The sequence below is a fragment of the Myiozetetes cayanensis genome, unplaced genomic scaffold (assembly GCF_022539395.1).
Source record: "Myiozetetes cayanensis isolate MyiCay16 unplaced genomic scaffold, myiCay2020 scf1, whole genome shotgun sequence".
In the NCBI taxonomy this organism is placed as follows: domain Eukaryota; kingdom Metazoa; phylum Chordata; class Aves; order Passeriformes; family Tyrannidae; genus Myiozetetes; species Myiozetetes cayanensis.
Genome location: NW_026086604.1, coordinates 146,675,758 through 146,695,236, shown reverse-complemented (window position 1 = coordinate 146,695,236; position 19,479 = coordinate 146,675,758). Strand labels below are relative to the sequence as shown.

Below are 19,479 nucleotides of genomic sequence, written 5' to 3'. Positions count from 1 at the left end.
AAGACACGAGGGAGACTTAACAGCAGAAATCCCTCGTGTGTGAGCACTGTTTGGAATCCTTGGCCATGCAACTTGCACAGAATCACAAACTGCCTGAGCTCTGGCTGTCCTGGAATAAATGATCAGAAGTCATTGCAAAGATACACCTGCAATTTAAATGAAACAAACAGGAATTCACAAGTGAAAACTATACTTTTCCCTGTTCCTATTTCCAGTTCTCTCAGTAAAAGGCCTAGGCTGTTGCCATCAGATGTGCTGGTGCAAAATAGAAGTAATTTGTACTTACGTCTTAATTCTGTTCTTGAACATGTTACCTCCCAGTCCGTGCCCTTTCTCAGTGTGTTGTCCAGCACATGCCCTGTGTCTCAATGTACCTGCAGCCACCTTTGGCTTGAGCCCAGCTGAATGTTCACAGCCCTGGGCTGTGCTCAAGGTGAGCCTGAACGAGGCATGAACGTGCTGCATTCAGTGGGGTGAGTTGGGCTGTGCTCCAGGGTGGGGTGACATTTTGACATTGACCACATGGAAGTGTGAAGTTTTGAAGGAGTTTATTTAAAATAGGGTTGAGTTGTTCTCCTTAAAGCTTCTTCCTCGGAAATACAAGCATGGCCACTGTCTTGTAAATGTGGGAGTTCAGGTTTTACATCTGCCTGCAGGACTGCTGCACACACATGGTGAGGGTGTCTTCATGTATAGTGTGTACTTATACTGTGATGTGTAGTCAGTGGGGATTGCTGGTTTTCCTCCACCCCCCCATATAGGCTTTAAAATTGGCCCCCTCACAACTTTTCAGTTAAATCTGCTTTCGTTTTCTGGCTTTGCTTATTCTTCTCTGATTTATTTCTTCCCTGCACTGTGCTAGCAGGTATTGCTTTCCCTCTTCTTTACACAGTATCTTCCTGTCTCTGCTGTGGATCAAACACTGTATGACTGGAGTTGAGAGAAGGTGCACAAAGTTAAACCTGGCCTCTTACCACCTCTACCAGTGTTTTAAATAGGGTATTACCATCTTGTGCTGTGGATGTGCCATCCTTCATCTTGTAAAGAAATAAATGTAAAACCCTGGTTCTTCTCTCTGTGGGAAACACTATTCATAGTAAATCCGTATCGGGAATGAGTGGTGGAAAGGTGTCTGGGAGTGAGTGTGGCTGTGTTGGCACAGCTCTGGGAGCTTCCTGGGGGTAGGTGCACATGTGCACTCCCTGTGTTGCTGTGGGAGGGCAGCTCCACTCACTCCTGTGCTTTTGTAGCCTTTTTGTGTCTTGGCCATGAATTCTCTGCTGCTGCTTTAGTTTCCTGCAGATTTCCCAACCAGGCACAGAGCAAAACCAACTGAACTCTGCCCTGCTGGTATCGCTGCTGCTCGCAGTGTCTCTGACAGAGCATTCAGAGCCACCTTGCTGTTTGGGTTTGCTCTGGGCAGTGCTCGAGGCACCTGAGTGACCCTCCTGACTTGAGGCTGTAACTTCACTTCTGGCATTGTTAGCACTCTTCCTGCAGTACCAGGCTGAGTAGGTGACACTTTGCTGTGAAAGCTTTTTGCTCTCCATGGCTGAGCAGATGTTTTTGTCCCCTCTGTGGCAGTACTAGGAATACATCCGAGTCCCATTACGAATTCCCGTTGGTTTTATTGATGCTATTTGTAATTGTTATTGTGAATTGTGTCTTCCATTTTGTAGCACGAATGTGACACGTAGCGGGGAGATGGCTTGAAGAACTACGACCGTATTCAAGGACCATTAACATTGAATTACTTCACTCTTCCTGAATCGTGGGGCTTCTGCCAGCAAGACTTTGACATCCAGTGGACTCTTGTAACCAAGACCTCCTTGGGGAGTGGAGTATTCCCACCCCATACTGAGTTGGCTAGAAATCCGAGAGTAGGCGGTTTTTTGCTGGCTTGTTTTTAGAAGAGCCTCATTGTTTGCGAGAGGACTCTTCTCACCAGAAGCCTCAAATGAGGTGCAGAAAATAGAGGCATCACTTTGCCTTCGTAGCAAATGGACCAAACAATGCAAGATCAGTCAGAGTTTGCAATATGGCATTTAATTTCTAGTTTAATTAGATCTGTATCTGCCCTGTGCTCTGTAAGAACAGTTAAGAAATTCTATTCCCAGTCTTGTAGCTTCTAGTTTTATTACTGTATTGTCCTTGGAACGAGTAACCGCAGAGCAGGGCTCCCACAGCTCTTTGGCTTGAGGCTGTCAAAGAGTCGAGGCATCCAGAGATGGAGGATTCCATCCCCGTGCCTGCAGAGCAGGCATGAACACAGAGTCTGTGTTGTAGAGCTTTAAAGGTCTCCTGGGCTTTGGGGTACCTGGAACCTGACAGCCATTGCTTGGTCCAGAGCAGCCTTGCAGGGAAGTGTTTTGTGTGCATTGTTCATAAGAGGAAAACCCGGGGGCACAATTATAAACAGAGCCTGCGTCACGAGCGGCTTTCTGGCACCGCACTCCAGATAGGGGAGGATGGATTCCAGATCCCGCTTAAAAATAGAGAGGTCGTGTGTGTGCTGGGGAATGGTGGAAAGCAGAGGACAGGGTTGTGCAGAGGGCTTTGGCTGGGCATGGTCTAATGCTGAAGGAGACTTGGGAATATATGACTTGTGGGGAGAGCTGGATTTCTCCAGCCTTAGAAGAGTTGTTGCTGTCCTCAGCTATGCAGGGGGTAAAAAGCTTTACCATGTGGGTGGTCAAACACAGAAACAGCCAAAAAGGTTGCAGAAATATCTCTTGTTAAAGAAAATCCAAACTAGGCTGAGTTTGATGCTGAGGAAACTTAGCTAAGTTAGGATTTGACCCTGTTTTCATCAGGAGAGTGGGCCAGAGGCCACTGGAGGTTCCTGCAAACCTAAGTGGTTTGTAACATTCATTGGACCCTGGCAGAGCATGTTTCCTCTACAGAGGGGTTTTGATATGGCATTAGGATAAGGACTGATGCTCTATAACAGTCTTGGAGCATATCCCCCGTTGATTTTAACAGCTTTGTGAGCAACTGAGTTATCATGAAGGGAAAACTTCACATCTCCCAGGGCACCTGAAGTAGATTTAGAACTTGGGAAACACTGTTTTGTAGAGTCCTCTTTCCATATAACTACTTCAAATTGCCATTGCACGTGGTAGGAGAATTCTGTTCTAGAGCCAGGATTTGGTGTTTGTCTTGTGACCATTTGGCATGACTGTTGCCATTGCTTGAGCAGATCCTTCTGCCAAGAGGATCTCTGGCTTCAGTTGCATTTGCCTGGGAGGAGACATCGGTGCAATTCATCCCACTCTTACTTGGAGAGCTGCAATGTCCTTATGTGGCTGCAGAGATTCAGTTATCTTGGAGACAAAGTGTGTAGGAACATGCTGTGTCCTCTGGTCAGTCCCCTGTCTTTCTGCTCCTCCAATTAGCCTTGAAATAATTGGTTTCCATTAACTCTGACACAAGATCTTGGGCTTGTCTTTATTTTCAGAAATGGAAGCTTTGTGTAAGTTATGCAGCTGCAGAAGAGACGGTGTCCAGCCTCCCTTGAAGGGCTGATGCTGGGCTTTTGTGGGGGGGTTTGTCTCAGCTTAAGGAGAAGTTCAGGCTGGAGCTGTGGATGCTAAAGGTACAGGGAGCAGATCCAGGGGAGCAGAGGAGATAACCTGGAAAAATCAGGCTTCAGTAACTGAGTGCTTGGGGAGTTTTTGGTTTGCGTTGTTTTAATCCTTTCAGAGCTTGGTTTTATTTCAGAAAGAGCCATTTAATCGTAGAAACATGAAAGAAGCAGGGGTTAGAAAGGGTATGTTTTCCTCCTAAGGCGGTGTTTTCTAAAGTAGGTCGTGACCCTCTTATGCAGGAATTTTGCAGCTGCTATCCTAAGGGTTGAAACTATATATGAGAGCCTACAGAGGCGAAAGCAGGAGGTATTAAGCAGATCCTAATACCCATTTGGGGTCTCTTTCCTCCCCCTCCCAGCCTTCAACAAAACCATCTCCTGCTTTTCAGGAATAAAGCAGCAAGCATTTGGCTGTGCCCAGTTTTCATTGTTTTGCTAAGCCGTTATGCTGGAAGAGATTAACTAGGGAGCAAATTTTCTCCGAAAGCTGATCTTGAGAGAGGCGGAGGGAAGAGCCCCAGCACTGACCTTGATCAGAGTGTCTTGAGTGGGGAGTGAGCGTGAACTGAGCACAGGAACATTAACCCAGTGCTGCCCACGCTCTCGGGACTGCATTTGGCTCTGAGCACGGCAGCTCTGGGGCTGCCGAGGGAGTTGATGTGACCATCAGTGCTGCCCTGGCAGGGCACAAATTGCCCTTGGGGTTTTTTCCTCATTGAAGGTGGTTCATGGCAGCCCAGGAAATCTCCTTTCTTCCCACCATCCCCCCGTATATTTGTTACCCGCTCTTAAACTTTACAAAACTTCCTTGATGGGCCTTTTCTTTTTCTCTCTGTTGGTGTCATCATCTCTCTCTATGACTGTTTTCACTCAACAGTGTGTTCAGCATCCTTGCTACAGCTTCTCTCCTTTCCTTTTCTTGCCGTCCTGGCATTCAACAAACAAATTGTGTGGCTGCAAAGCCTGAAGTGCCCGTGTTGCCATGTTTTCTGTGCTCTTCCAAGAAGCATGGAAAGCCGCCTTTGTTTGGTCCCAGGAGCACGGCACGCCGCCGCTGCCACCAAAGAGCAGCTTGCTTGTGGCACATCGTGCTGCAGCTTGGCTTAATCCTTGCCTGATACGCTTTTGAGATTTCATTGTTTCTCTATAATTAGTGCTACAGAGGAGCTGAAAGAAATGACGAATTAGCGGGAGAGGGGGGAGTGGGGAGAGCAGGTGGTGATCGAACTAAACAGAGCTGCCAGAAAAAGTAGGAGCAGCAGGGAATTAAATGGGAGGAGTCTCGAGTTCAGATGATTCTCTGCCATGTGCCCAAAAGGATTTAGTTTGGGATTTCATTACTGTTAAAATAATGCCACACGCTCCTAACAGATCGGGTCCCTGCAGGCTGGGGCATTGTCCAAACACTTAGTGAAAAGCAGTTTTTGCCCTCAAGTCCTACTGACCATTGATCCTGCAGACTCAGGGAGTGGGAGGGAGCTGTAGCATGAGTGGTCCTGCTTTTAATTAGTCTGTATCTATTGTTTCTGGTAGTAACATCTTAAAAGAATAAAACACAAAGCTATTCCTTGTGTAGTCACTTCTATAACCCCCTGGACTTCATCTTGTGAAAGATTTGGCCTTCAGGAGTGGTATTGCAGCTCTGCCAGTCATGCTTACACCAGCTGGCTTTAACTGGCACAAAAATCCTGGGATGTCATGCTGTGGGGGGAAGCTGGAGTGTGCTGACACTGCCGAGCATCTGAGGTAGTCTTTGAGCACAGATACTGTTGTGTCAATGAGGGCTGTGCAGGCAGCTTTAGAGATGAAAATACACACTGAAACACTACCTGACGAGTGAAACAGGTTGTGTGACAGGACAGTCCTCTGAGGTGCACAGCTGTATATTCTTAACAGTGTCTGGCTTGTGTTTTCAGCCTCTATTACTATGCACCCAAACATCCAAAGAAAGAAATCATAATACTGGTGCTTTGAATGTGTCAGCAGCAACATTTCTTCTGGGATCTGACACTTTCCAAAGAAATGATACTGTGTTTGTTGTTTATTCTGACTTCCAAAAGGCGATTGCAGTAGGGAGATCAGCAGTGCTAGGAGGTGCAAACTCACTTCTGCCTTTTGCCAGCACTTCTGTGTGCTCTGCCCTCTTTGTCTTGAGTCTTTATGTGTTTTTAGTGTTTTTCCCCATCAGAGAAGCTGCAGGAAAAAGTTAGGAAAGCAGGTACTGGGTGGAGAGGAGCAGGTCAGTGCAATCCAGGATTCCCAGTGAATGGGAATACAGCTGTGCTGGGACTGCTGCTTTCCTGCTGGATTCCTGCACCTGCTGCTTGCCAGGCAAAGTGACCGCAGGGAGTGTGTGTGCAGGTTTGCTTTTGGCATGTTTGTCCCCTGCTTAATGTTGTGTATCTCAGCCCTGCTCCTCGCAGTGTGGCTAAACTCTGCTGTCAGAACCTCCCCACTTTGCTCTTTCTGAGCTCTTTGTGTTAAATATCTTCACAGACTCCTACATCATCTCCCTTCTTTCTTCAAGACCCTGCTTATAGCACTCAAACTTCATTTTCAACGTCCCCTGTAAATATTTCTGCTGCTATTGCTGTCCTTTTCTTCCACCTACGCTTTGCTTTGCTCCCTGCTCTGAAAAACCTGTGCAAGTAATAAATGACCTCAGTCTTGAACTTCTTAAAAACCCATTTGCTTTGTGAAATAGTTCAGCTTTAGCAACCCTAGCATTTTGTGTTCTGCACATTGTTGCCCTCTGGGATTAAAATGTAAACTCCTGAGTGCAGGGAATCTCTGGCAAGCTGATGCTGTTGTCCAGGGTGCACTGGCAATGCCATATAAAGTGAAGTCAAAGTCCTGTAGCTCCACTGTAGCAGGTTCTGGTTGAAGATTAGAGGAGCACTGTCCCACAATTCAAGACTTTTCAATTTATTTCAGCGTGACTTTGAATGGAGAAGTTTTTCTGTATCTTTCAAGGCTGGATTTCAAGATGTTTCCCCCACCTGGAACTTTATTTGAATTTATCTTGGTGCAAGTTGGTGTGAGAAGAATATTGAGGGTGGTTGTAGGGGGCTTCAGTAGCCTTTGTCTGAAGACGAGATTGAAAACTTTTTGCCCCCAGTTTATGTGAATGTACTAGACAAAAATCACAAAGCTTGCAGAAGTGTGCTTTACCTGAACTTCAGAATCTGGAAGTAGTTTTTACAGTGTTAAGGACAGGAGAATCTGGTAAAATAGGTGTGTTACTGCAAAATGCAGAATAGTTGTTCTTGTCTCTCTCCTCAGTCTGAATGGGCTCATGAGTTTTGCCTGGGATAATAAACAAAATAGCTGTGGGTTTATTTTTATTAACATTTTTAGGTATTGGCAGTAGGAAGCTCTTGAACTATTTTCCACCTATCCTACCCCTTTTTTATTAATTTGGATTTACTCCTTTCTAGTGAAGTGGGTAAATGTGGGGAACCAAGATGAAGGTAGAAAGTAAAGTAACAAGGTATCCTATTGATGAGACATGAATGTTGCAGCAATTTTTGGAGGCCAACAAAAATAGACTTAACATCAACTAGGTCTTAAGTCTCACTGTTGCAATCTCCTTTTGATATCAAAGGATATGATATTGCTGAGCAGTTTAAATCCAGAACTCTTATCCCTGGTTGTAGCAGTTTGAACAACTGTACATTAAAATGCGGTATTTTTTCCCTGTTGGAATTTAAATGTTCTCTGGCTGCGGTTCTCAACCCAGACAGCGAGGCGGTGTGAGAACTGGAGCTGAACCTGCTTGAATGAAACCTACCTCGTGTCTTTGCATGAAATGAGGAGAGATGAGAACAGCAATTTGTACCTAAAAATATTTGAAAAGTCTCATTAGTTTTGGTAGCAAAGACTATGGCTTGTTCTGACACTTTGGGTGAACGCATCAGGTTAAAAGTCTGTGTGACCTCAGTGGCATTGCTTTTAAAAGTACACAAGTAGAATCACTCCTCTGTTATAAGGAAGCTGGAATCTGGATGTTTGTTTTTTTTGTCTGCAGAGCTGTAACGATCCCTGGAAGGGATCATAAAGATCCACTGTTTTCCTTCGGTTTGCCCAGCACTTGGTTGTGAGTGACCAGCTGAGCTGACCCGTGGGGCTGCACAGACCTGAGTGGGGAGTGTCTGGAGAGCCTTCACTGGGTTTCCACCTGGCTCTGCTGTCTTTACTCTCTGGCATTCGCAATTTTGTTGTCTGGCCTCTCTCCCTGCCCGCTGAAGTCCGTAAGATGTTGCTGACTCTCTCTTTTTCACCCCCAGGGAGTGGAGCGACTGCGGTGGTGCAGGCGGCCTTCTGCACTCCGAAGAAGGAGAGGGTGGCCATTAAACGGATCAATCTTGAGAAGTGTCAGACGAGCATGGATGAACTCCTGGTATGCAACCAAAATTGTCTGTCTACAAAAAAAATTGTATTTCAGTTTTCTCTGAATATCTCTTTGCCGAGTGCCTTAAACAGCCTTTCTTGAGGTGGGGTGAAGGTGAGGGGACTCTGCAAGAGGCAGCTCAGTTGTCCTGGTTGTGGGCCATGGTACTTCAAATGTTAAAAAGATCAACTGTTGCAGAACTTCAGACAGTTTGTTTAGAGCTAAGCACTTTGTGTAATCCCTTTGTTTTGAATAGAGTTAATGTGCAAGTGTGAAGCTCAGCTGTACCCACCAGAGCTCTGCGGTTTGAGGGGGATTCAGAGCTGGATGCTTCCAGAAGCTTTACAATTTAAGGGAATGGCAAGAGAATGACTTTGCTTTCTTTTCCTTTCCTGCAGTTCTTTACAATTTTTTTTTCCCTTTACCTGCAAAGAGAAAAACTAAATGAATTAGCTGTTGTTCCTAATCTCTCTCTGGTACTGATGCCAGCTAAAGGGATCACTGACATATTGCAGGCTGCCATATGGAAACCTCTGTAATTCCGAGTTCAGGACAGGAGAGAGTCCTTTGGAGCTGTAGCTCTGTAATTTCCTTCTGCTGTGTGTCTCTTCTCAAGGTTATCTGAATGGAAAACAGATTCTTGCAGAGTTAGCCGTGGTAACTGAAACTGCCCTTTTCTCATCTGGCCCGGATGTTGCTGGGCTTGGTTTTCTCCTCTCCCTGCGTGTGTGACCTGTGCTTCTGCAGTGCTGCAGTTGTCACCTCACACGTGGAAGATCCCTGGATTTGAGACAGGCAGAAATGGACATTCCTGTGAACATTGAGGTGTCTCCACTAAAATGAGAAAGCTCTCTGGGGTCAAACTTTCCACAGTAAATATTGGCATAGTAAAAACTGGGGAGATGAGGCTTTGTACCATCTTCTCTTCTAAAGCAACTCTCTAGGATTTTTATAGTGCTGCCTGTCTGTCCACTTACGTCTCAACAGCTTCTGTAGTGTTAACCCCAGGCACTTGTTTTTGTGGTTGCAGTTAGAAAGTAAAACGGGCAGAATTTGGGAGTCCTGTTGAACTGCACACCTGTATGATCTTCAGCAGATCACCTGAACCATGGTTCCAGCTGCTATTTAGTGACTAATGTTATTTTTATCATTATAGGTATCCGCAAATCTGCCTTTGTAAGGAGGAAAGGCTCCATCCAAGCTGTCACATTTTCATGCTCCTGTGAAGGGTTGCGTGTAGGACTCTTAAGGTGGCCTGTGTGCAAATCCTCTTATGGCTCATGCTGATGTAGGAGTTGAAGATCTCTTCCCTTTTCACAGTTGGTCTTTTTGTCCTGATACCAACCCTTAGCACCCTTTTCAAGCCTTTTCTGTGGCTTGTCCATACTACTCTCAGCTGTATTACTGACTGCATTGTCATTATGTAGTAATTGAGATTGTCAGTCTTGGAATAATTACCAATTCTGGCTAAAAGGGTCGGGTTCAGGAAGAGATGCTGTGCAGACTTGGCATGTAATTTTATATAAGTACTTCTAATTGCATATTTTAAATCCCTGGCTGACCTGGGCCTCACAAGGATTTTTCCTGTTATGGGTAGGATTGCCGTGTCTTGCTGTTGTCAGCTCTCTGGAGCTTTCAGTTTTGTGACCAGGTCACAAAAGGACTAGAGCGAGTCCTTCTCTGGGCTTGGGTATGCAAATATCCTTGAACTTAAAGTCATGGTGGAGGGGAGAGGATGGTTCTGAGCTGCAGCAGCTTCCTGGGGCACTGGCTGCTGAGGTAGAGATGTTGTGTAAAAAGTGTTCTCCCTGGGTTTGTTTTCAACCTGTCAGTTTATTGGATGTTGATTCCCAGTGCAAGAGCCAAAAGGATGGAAGTTCTTGATTTCCCTGCTCTGTGCTCTTATCTTCACTTCTTTTTATCTTGTTACCACATTTGCTTCTTCCTTAAAGTAAATATTCTCAAGTTTTACAATCTTGTAGTCTGCCTTTGTGCCAGTTTCCTCCATTAGTTTAATTAACTTCTTTGAGCAACTACTTCTTACTGAAGGATTGTGTAGTTTTTGGGTTTTTCCCCCAAGGAAGGTAGCTGTGAATCCTTGCAGATTATAGTTGGTTACAGAAGCAAATGCAGAGAGAAAGATGAGGAGTTCATGCTGGGGTGTGTTACACCCCCTCCTTGCTTTCTCCTCTCCCCCTGAGCAGTTAAAACCTGGAGCTGGCCTTTCATTAGCTCCGTTTGCTCTGAAGGCACCTGAACACAATAGGGGAGCTTTGCTGGACTGCCTGGGGTCAGGACAGTGCTCTGGTGTTACAGCACTGCCCATTCAATGGGCAGTGTGGTAGCAAAGGCAAGATTATGCTTAAATGAGTTTTTAATTAATTTTCTACATTGCTTCAGACCTGTAGACTTCTCTTTATTCCCAAGAGGATAAAACAGTTGCTTGGGAGAGGGTAGGGAGAGCAGCAAATAGTTCTGCCGTCCTGATGAGGATGATTTGCTGCTTCTCCATCTCTTTCAGTGTCTGTGCTGCTTTGTGGTTGGCACTTCCACTGCTTAGGATGGAGGAGAAGAGGAAGGTTGATTTGGAGTGGGGTTAGGAAATGCAGAGTAAGTGGCTCTATCACCAGCTGAATGGATGAGTGGCCTTGAGCTTCCTTGAGCCTAGTGTGTTCCCAGAGGCCAGGGAATCCAGGACCACCTTCTGGCTTGTGGAAATGCCATGCTTAGAGTGATTTAAGTGGTATGACTTGACTTGTTAAAGGTATTGATCTTTATCCTTGTATTTCAACATACACTTGAACTGTGTGGGTGGTCAGGGATAACCTGCACGCTTTGCATGCCCCGTATGACATTCTAGGTTAATGAAATGGATTAACTTATTGTTGCTACAGGGTATGGAAAATGCAGGAAGGACTAATTTTTTGAGTTAAGAGCGGGCCAAGTCAAGGGCTTTCAGCTCTTCAGCTGAAGTGCTAATTGCTGTAAAGAATGTAGACAGCAGGAGTAGTGTCATGCAGAGATGTGCTTTTTTCTAGCCCATCTACTGAACTAGGTGATGTTAGCCAGGAATGTATTTCTGTGCTTGATTTTTGTATCTTTTTCCCTGTACATTTTTGAGTGCTCCCAGATCTTTCCTGCATGTGGGATTCAGCTGACAGCAAAATACAATATAACTTGTAATGATTGTTGCTCATGGGTGTGACTGGGAGTGGAGTGTAAGGAGAGGTGGTCAAATACAGTGTGGCCTACAATTCATCTTGGACTTTTTGATTCATTACTGAAGTTCCACTTCTTACTTGTCCTGCAGCCCAGGGTAGTGAACAAGCACACAGCATTTGGTGTGTGTTTGAAAACAGTCTGCCCGATTGTTTTATTTCACAGCTGCACACTGTTCAGTGCTCTGTTTTGCTCTTACTCTTCCACTGTGGGATGCTGGTTGCTTTGCTGCTGTTGCCAATCCTTGAAACACAGTAGTGTAACATCTGCCTCAAAATAACCCTACCTCCAGCTTTTTTCTTTTGTGTTTTTTTTGTTTTAAAGAATTACTAATCTAAAAGGCCCTAAATCTCCCCTTTGTCCCCCAAACTCTGCTTTACTTTCATGCAGTTAAAGCTGAGTTTTCTTTCATCTGGATGGTGGTTTTTTTCCTTCATGAGTAGTAGATGATGTGGATTGTCACCTTAGTAGTTACCAGGAATACTGAACAGCAGAGAGGAGAACATAAACTATGGGATATTTTACACTGGGAGATGTGGTGTTGCTGCTCCTGGGAAGAGATTCGAAGTTCTAATAGGACTGGGCCTGACAGGTCTACTCACAAGAGGAGTGGAGTGACAGTACTGCTCTTCCACTGCTGTGGTCAGAGGGCAGCTGGGGAGGCAGAGAGAACAAGTTGAACTGCAGTAAATCAGAAATGTCCTTTAGAATTTCATGGAATTAACCTGGGGAACTTCTGCCAAAAATACGGAGATCAAACATTGCGTGAGATTAAATAAATCAACCTATAGTTGAGAAGGTTAAATTAGATAGGATTTTAAAAAAGGATTATGAACTCCCCTGGTTTAAAGCATAAGCCAACTGTTAACTGCCCAGGCTTAGTCAGAAGTCTCCCCTCTGGGCAGATAACTGTGTAACTGCTTTTTATAGGGTTTTTACACCTTCTTTTGAAGACTTGGACAGGATATTGAGCTGCCTTTGATCTGACTGAGCAGTTCCTCGAAGTGGATTAAGCGGACTGTAAGGTTGTTGGGAACAAAGCAGCAGCCTGGTGTAGTAGTAGTACAGACCTATCATCCATGTCTGTCATCTGATGGGAATTGCCATTATAATTCCAGTTTCAGGCCTGAGGACCTTTACACTTGCTCCAGGGGAAAACCTCCCCAAGTGTCAGTGCTAGGGAATCTGATGTATAATGTGTGGCTTCTGCATGGTCATTTGATATGCCATGTTATGTGTTTCTTGCATGATGGGATTGCAGCTTTACACAAGACTTAAACCTCTGCTGGGTGCAACTTGATTGTATTGTTTTTCAAAGCAGCAACAACAGAAATAGTAATTACTGGGCTGGTTGAAGTTTTTTTTTTTGGTTGTTGTTAGTTTTGGTGTTGTTTTGTTTTATTTTAGTAAAGTTCAGTATGAACATCAGGATTAATGGTGCATGAAATCCTGAACCTAGAATGTCTTCCCTCACTGGTATTGGATGAGCATGAGATGGTGCATGTAAAGAACTTCAGTGAGTTTGCAGTTGTCTGTGGGGACTAATCACACATTTAAAGCTTTGCTGAGCTGTAAGCACTGGGTGTTGACCTGAACAACTAAGGGTCAGTGATAGGTTAGCTGGTGATGAGGGTAAAGCTGAGTCAGTCACTTGCCCATTTGCTTTGTGGCTGAAACCAATAAAAAATGGCTGTGGATGAGTTGCTACACCACAACAGTCCTAAATGTTTACTTCCCTCAGGAAGTTGTCACTAACACTGCATGAATGAGTGATGCTGAAGGGTAGCCATTGAAATGGGCAACTGCTGAATGACTTACCATGGGAGTGTTTTGTTCCCATCACCTAAGATTAATTAAAGATGAAGTCTCTTTATCCCTTTCAGAATTGTTTCTTTTCCACTATTGTTCTAGGGCTCATTTAACCCCTCTTTACTCGTGCCACTCCAGCTGTTGTAGCCACATCTTGAGGTAAGGGGTTGAATAATCCAAGGAGTGGAAGTTGGATCAGAATCTCTGATTTTAATCTTTTTACTTTTTTCCCACCTCCTTGTAAAAATGTCTCTCAAATTGATTGTGATAGAAGAACATGTTTGGGCTTTTTTTTCTTTGTTGTTATGCTTATGTTTTGAAAAAGGAATGAATTAATATTCTCAATTTTCCAACCTTTTAGCTAAACCATGAGAATTTCAATTAGAGCAAAATTTGAACAGTTATGGCTGCCTGTAGGACTGGAGCTATAAATCCTACTTTAAAAGGATGAAGAGCAGCTTTAATGCCTTATCTCTCAGCTGAAATCTCATGGTTTATGATCTTTGCCAGCCATAGTTGAAGCACTGGTGTTTTCAAGGGGTGATCACATCTGACCTCCTTTGATTTCTCGCCGGGCTGTGCTTTTCCCTCCCCAGTTCTCTTATGGTCGTGATTGCCTTCAAACAGGGCAGCCAAGCTGGCAGCTTTCTGGATTCCTCTGAAGTTGCAGGTAGCCACATGAAAGCATTCTGCTGCTGTGCTGTATCTCTTGAGTTCATGTCAACATGTAGGAAGTAAAACTAAATAAAGCACGATTTTTATCCTCGTATTTGAGAGCCAAGTGCCTTTGAAGCAAACCTCAGGGGCAGATAAACACAAGGAGCAGAAGGGGGTGGTGTGAACAGAAAACCCCATTAAGAAAGTTGAGCTGGTAGCTAAAACAGCCTTAGCTGCTCCTGTTAACTCAAACTTCAGTTCTAAGTCGGTGGGCAAATAAACCCTCTTCCAAAACAGCAGATCTCCAGAAGTATGTCTGACTTACAGGAGACTAATAGGTTTCTTATGATTCTAAATTATACTTCACAGCAGTTTTATTACTGTTTTGCAAGCCTTGAAATGTTTCTTTTATTGCCCGTAGCAGTACTGAAAACATTTGTCAGAACCCTTAGTGGAAGCCATGGAGGCATTTAGAGCTAATCCCAGTCTATTTGCTTTTGGTGTTTGACAATGCAGATATTTTTAATATCTTGCCCAGGGTGAGCGTGTAACCATTTCCAAGCCATTGCCTGTGTCTAGACATGTTGTTGTCGGTAATTCATTCTCCATAGCTGAGCAGAAAGCAGAGCACTTTATGGGAATTGGCAGGAAGGCTTTGTCTCATCACTGGAGCCATGGAGTGTGAGGGGTGTTGGATGGAAGAGCTGCCTGTCACCCACCGGATCTGCACATGGCTTGGGGGGGTCTGTGTCAAGTGACCCATGACTGTTGGCACAGAGGGAATAAAGCAACATTTCCAGCTTAAAACTCGTGTAGAGCAGCCCAAATAAATGCTGATGTTTAGCACTGGTGTAATTACAGAGGTGTGAAAACCGCTGAGATTTTTATTAGGAGTCTTCCAATAGAGTTTTGGTGCTGGGGAAAATGAGGGAAGCAGAGTTGTAGCTCAGTTATCTGGGGACAGCAGTCTTGTTAAAGGGGTGGGGAGAGGAAACCTTTGCCTGCTTTGGCTTTGTTGTGTTTGAAGAGCAGCAAGCTCTCAGAAAAGCTTTGGAAATACATTAAAGCTGTGCTTACTACCCACAGAAGGGCCGTTGCTGCATTCTATCCCCCCTGCTCCCTCTTTCTGTAGGTGTGCATTTGAGCAGAGCTGCCCAGTGATCCTTGACTGGGATTCCTGGTTCCACAGCAGCCCTTCAGCCCTTGCATTTGTGCTGCTGGAGCACAGGCTGTGCATGCACGGCAGAACTGGCTGCGTTTCAGTTATGCCAGGAAGCATTTTAACACAAATCCTGCTGGGATTTGCCACCCTCACTTAAAACAATTGTGTGTGCTGAGCCTTCAGGATGTTGGTACTCTCTTTGGGGTGAAGAGGAACCAAGCTTTGATGTAGGTGTGAGATTAGCCTAGAAAACTGCTGAAAATGAGGTGGGGGTCTGTGGGTGGGAGGAAAAGTCTGCCTGGCTGCTGCTCTTTCTGATTGGTATTAATGTAAAAACATTGAAAATCACGGGCTGTGATGCAGTTAATTATTCAGAGCTGTGCTACACTGTGTGAGAAATGGATTAATCTGCCTGTGTTACACATCCTCTGGCTGACAGAGGTGTTTAATTGCATAGATCGGGTTTGTGATTATTTATTCTCCTTCTTTGTGCACCAAAGCATATGACAGGCTTAAGCTATCTTTTAAAATTTATTTATTTTGCTAACTGAGCCTCCCAGCCTGGGGAGCAGATTGTGGTAGTGAATGAGAGAGGAAGTTCTTGAAAAATAATAAAATAGTAACTAAATATCATGGAATGCCCGAAAAAGGCCACTGTACAGGGTTGTGCAAACAGCAGAGATCTGATACAGGTCTAGATTCTGAAGTAAACTTGGTCCAGACTTTGTCTCATCACCTCCTGAATTGCAGTGGGATACACTGATATATATAAAATATTCAGTTGTGTATATTTCTTGTATTACTCTCTTGATCTTCCAGGGAGCTGCTTCAAAATATTTTGAATGGTCTAGCAAAAAAAAAAAAAGAAAGATAAAACCAGATCCTGTAGATAATTTCTGAGTGGTGGGTTTGGGGCAGGTGTGGCTGATGGGATGGATCACCAGTCCTGCCTGCTGCTTTCTGCCTCAGTTTCCTCTGGTGCCACTTGTGCACATGTGGTATTTTCTAGTTGTCAGAGAGAGAACTGTAGAAAGCCACAGAAAACCCCAAAGCTGCTGATTTATTTCCTTTTTGAAAAATGGCTTGATACAAGAGAATGTTTGCAAGGAAGGGAGCTGGAGCTGTCAGAGTAAGCAGAGGATATTGTTTTAGGCTGTATTTATTTTCACAGAGTGGTTTTTAGTCAAAGAGTATCTACATGGAGATGAATAGCCTATTCCCCACTCTTGAAATATCCTTTCCTGTTTAGAAGGATTCTTCTTTAATCTGCTTGTTGAAGTTTCCTGGAAAGCTGGTGTCTCTTCTGGGGAAGCAGAAAGAGGAACCGATTGCTTTGGATTCCTCAAATGCACCTACTCCCTGAAAAGCAGTATTAAGTGGATAAATCAACACGAGCCTGTTCCTTTGGAGCTGTGATTGCCAGCTAAAGCCTTGCCAAGGGGAAGCAGTTTGTCTTTGCGCTGTGCTCGGCCACAGGCAGAGCTTTGCACGTGAGCAGGAGAATGTGCTGCGTTTGTGGGGTGTCCTAGACACGAGTGAATTCTCCTCAGAGCTCTCTCTTGTACTTCAGTACCAGGGAGGTCTTGTGCCTAGAGGGAGGAAAGGATCAGGGTGTGAAGGACCCTTTCTCCTCTCCTTCTCCATGAGTTTGGGATTATGGGGTTAGCTAAGTCTGTGTTGTGGGGAAGAGGCTGACAGGCAGCAGGGATTGAACCTTTGAAAAGTGAGTGGCATCCATGTGTTCAGTGAAGAAATGTCTTAGCTGAGAGCTGAAGTTTGGGGTATGAGTGTCTGCTCTGGGTGATGCTGGAGGGAACAACTTGACAGGTTGGGGAACTTGGCTGAAGGTACAACCTGGCTAAAGCACAATGGCTCAGCTGGGTGCAGTGCAGGGTGCCAGGCTTGGCTTAAGGGATGGCTTTTGTCTATGGACAGCCAAGAAACTGTGAGGCTTTCTGTCCAAACTGGTGATTCGTGCTTGCATAATGAAATCAGTCAGTGCTTTCTGTGGTGGTGTTCCTGCCCAAGGAACACCTCAACCCTTAACCCATAACCAAATCTAAGACTAAGCATGGTCAAAACTCACACCAATTTAATATCTGAAATATTTCATATTGTCCTCCACCTGTAGTAGCTAATGAGTTTCTAATCTCAAAGTGATTTCCCTCTTCTTCCAGTATGACAAAGGATACAGCTGTCCTTTGTGCCTTCAGCCTGATTGAGCTAAGCCATCTGCTTTCCTGCTGGGAAGAAACATTAGGAATAAGAGGCCTTTTTTTCCCAGAGGCAGATATTTCCTTTCCTGATCCAGATGACAGTCTTCAACAGATTAAGCATCTGTTTTGTAATGTCTTAATGAAAAGAGAAGTCAACAGGAACTTCTTAGGTCAGAGATGCGTGAATTCTTGGGAATATTCTGTTGTGGCTGCATGCAGGTGTTTTGGTTGCCACCACTTTGTTGTCCTTGACAAGGGCTTCTTGGTGAGTTTCTTCTTCCTTCTGGACAGGCAGGCAGAGCACCCTAAAATACCTTTGGAGTCTGAGTGTTTAGAGTATGTCTGGATTTCCTTTGTTGAGCTTCTAGGTATCCTTTTCCTTTGCACCCTCTTTGTGGCTTGAGGAAGATGAAGATAACTTCTGTGCCCGAGGGGTAATAATCACTGGGTCCAACTGCTAATGCTTTATTTTTCTCTACAGAAAGAAATTCAAGCCATGAGTCAGTGCCATCACCCCAACATTGTATCTTACTACACATCGTTCGTGGTGAAAGATGAGCTTTGGCTGGTGATGAAGTTACTTAGTGGAGGTGAGTGGTGCAATTTCTTTATGCTAAAAGGCAACGTAAAAACCTGTCTTCCTGTAGTACCCTTTCCCTTATTTACCTCCTGAGCTTCCCACTTGTGAATTAAGACATTTCACAGACTCATAGAGTTTAGGTTGGAAAAGACCTCTAAGATCATCAAGTCCAACCATTAACCCAGTACTCCCAAGGCCATCACTAAACTGCATCCATAAGTGCCACATCTACATGTCTTTTAAATACCTTCAGGGATGGGGACTCCTGCAGACTGCCTGGGCAGCCTGTTCCAATGTTTAACAACACTTTCCATGAAGAAATTTTTCCTAATATGCATCTAAACCTCCACTGTGCAACTTGGGGCCGTTTCCTCTTGCTCTATTGCTGGTTACCTGGGAGAAGAGCCTGACCTCCACCTGGCTACAACCTCCTTTTAGGTAGTTGTAGAGAGTGGGGTCTCTCCTGAGCCTCCTTTTCTCCAGGCTAAACACCCCCAGCTCTCTCAGCTGCTCCTCATCAGACTTGTGCTCCAGACCTTTTCCAGCTCCACTACCCTTCTCTGGACCTGCTCCAGCACCTCAATGTCTTTCTTCTTGAGAGGGGCCCAGAACTGCACACAGGACTGGAGGTGCCTCACTCAGTGCTGAGTACAGGGGAAGAATCACTTCCCTGCTCCTGCTGGCCACATATTCCTGATACAAGCCAGGATGCCACTGGCCTTCTTGGCCAGCTGGGCACACCTGGCTCATGCTCAGTTACTGTCAACCAGCACTCCCAGGTCCTTTCCCACTGGGCAGCTTTCCAGCCACTCTTTCCCAGCCTGTAGCAGTGCCTGGGGTTGTTGTGACCCAAGGGAAGGACCTGACACTTGGCTTTGTTGAACCTCACACCATTGGCCTCAACCCATCTCTGCAGCCTGTCCAGATTCCTCTGTAGAGTCTTCCTACTCTCCAGTAGATCAGTGCTCCCACCCAACTTTGTGTCATCTGCAAACTGACTGAGGGTGCACCTGATCCCCTTGTCCAGATCATGGATGAAGGTGTTAAACAGGACTGGCCCTGATGATGAGCCCTGAGGGACACACTGGTGACAGGTTGCCAACTGGATGTAGCACCATTCACCACCACTCTTTGACCTTGTCCACCCAGCCTTTTTTTACCCAGCCAGTTTCTCTGGCAGATGCTGTGGGCAATGGTGTCAAGGGCTTGACTAAAATCTAGCAGACAACATCTACAGCCTTTCCTTCATCCACAGGCCGGATCATTTTGTCATAGAAGGAGGTCAGGTTGGTCAAGCAGGACCTGCCCTTCACAAACTCACACTGGCTGGTCCTGATCCCCTGGTTGTCCTGTGTTGTCGTGTGACAGCACTCAAGGTGTTCTGCTCCATGATCGTCCCTGGCACTGAGGTCAGACTGACAGACCTGTAGTTTCCTGGATCCTCCCAGCCCTTCCTGTAGATGGGTGTCATATTTGCTAACCTCCAGTCAACTGGGATCTCCCTGGGGAGCCAGGAATGCTGGTAAATGATGGAAAGTGGCTTGGTGAGCACTTCCACCAGCTCCCTCAGTACTGCTGGGTGAATCCCATCCACACACGGTCTTGTGTGTGTCTAAAGTGGTGTAGCAGGTTGTTAACTTTGGATTTCCCCTTGGATTATCGGGGCTTCTTTCTGCTTCTCCATTCCTGTCTTCCAGCTCAGGGATATGGGTAAATATTAATAGAAGAAATAAATATTTTAAATACATAACAATATTTAACTTGAACCCATTTAGCTCAGAAGTAGCTTCTCATGTTATGTACATCACTAGTAACACTGAAATATGTGACACTGTAGCTTTTAAAAATCACTACACAGTT

General features: G+C 45.1%; 1 protein-coding gene across 1 annotated transcript in view; it reads left to right on the top strand.

Annotated features, from left to right (window-relative positions):
- OXSR1 (oxidative stress responsive kinase 1) overlaps positions 1–19,479 on the top strand; it is a 90,129-nt gene that overhangs the window by 11,123 nt on the left and 59,527 nt on the right. The window contains exons 2-3 of the mRNA XM_050319421.1: positions 7,873–7,985; positions 17,521–17,629. Of these exons, the coding sequence (XP_050175378.1) occupies positions 7,873–7,985; positions 17,521–17,629 (222 nt within the window). The remainder of the gene's footprint in view (positions 1–7,872; positions 7,986–17,520; positions 17,630–19,479) is intronic.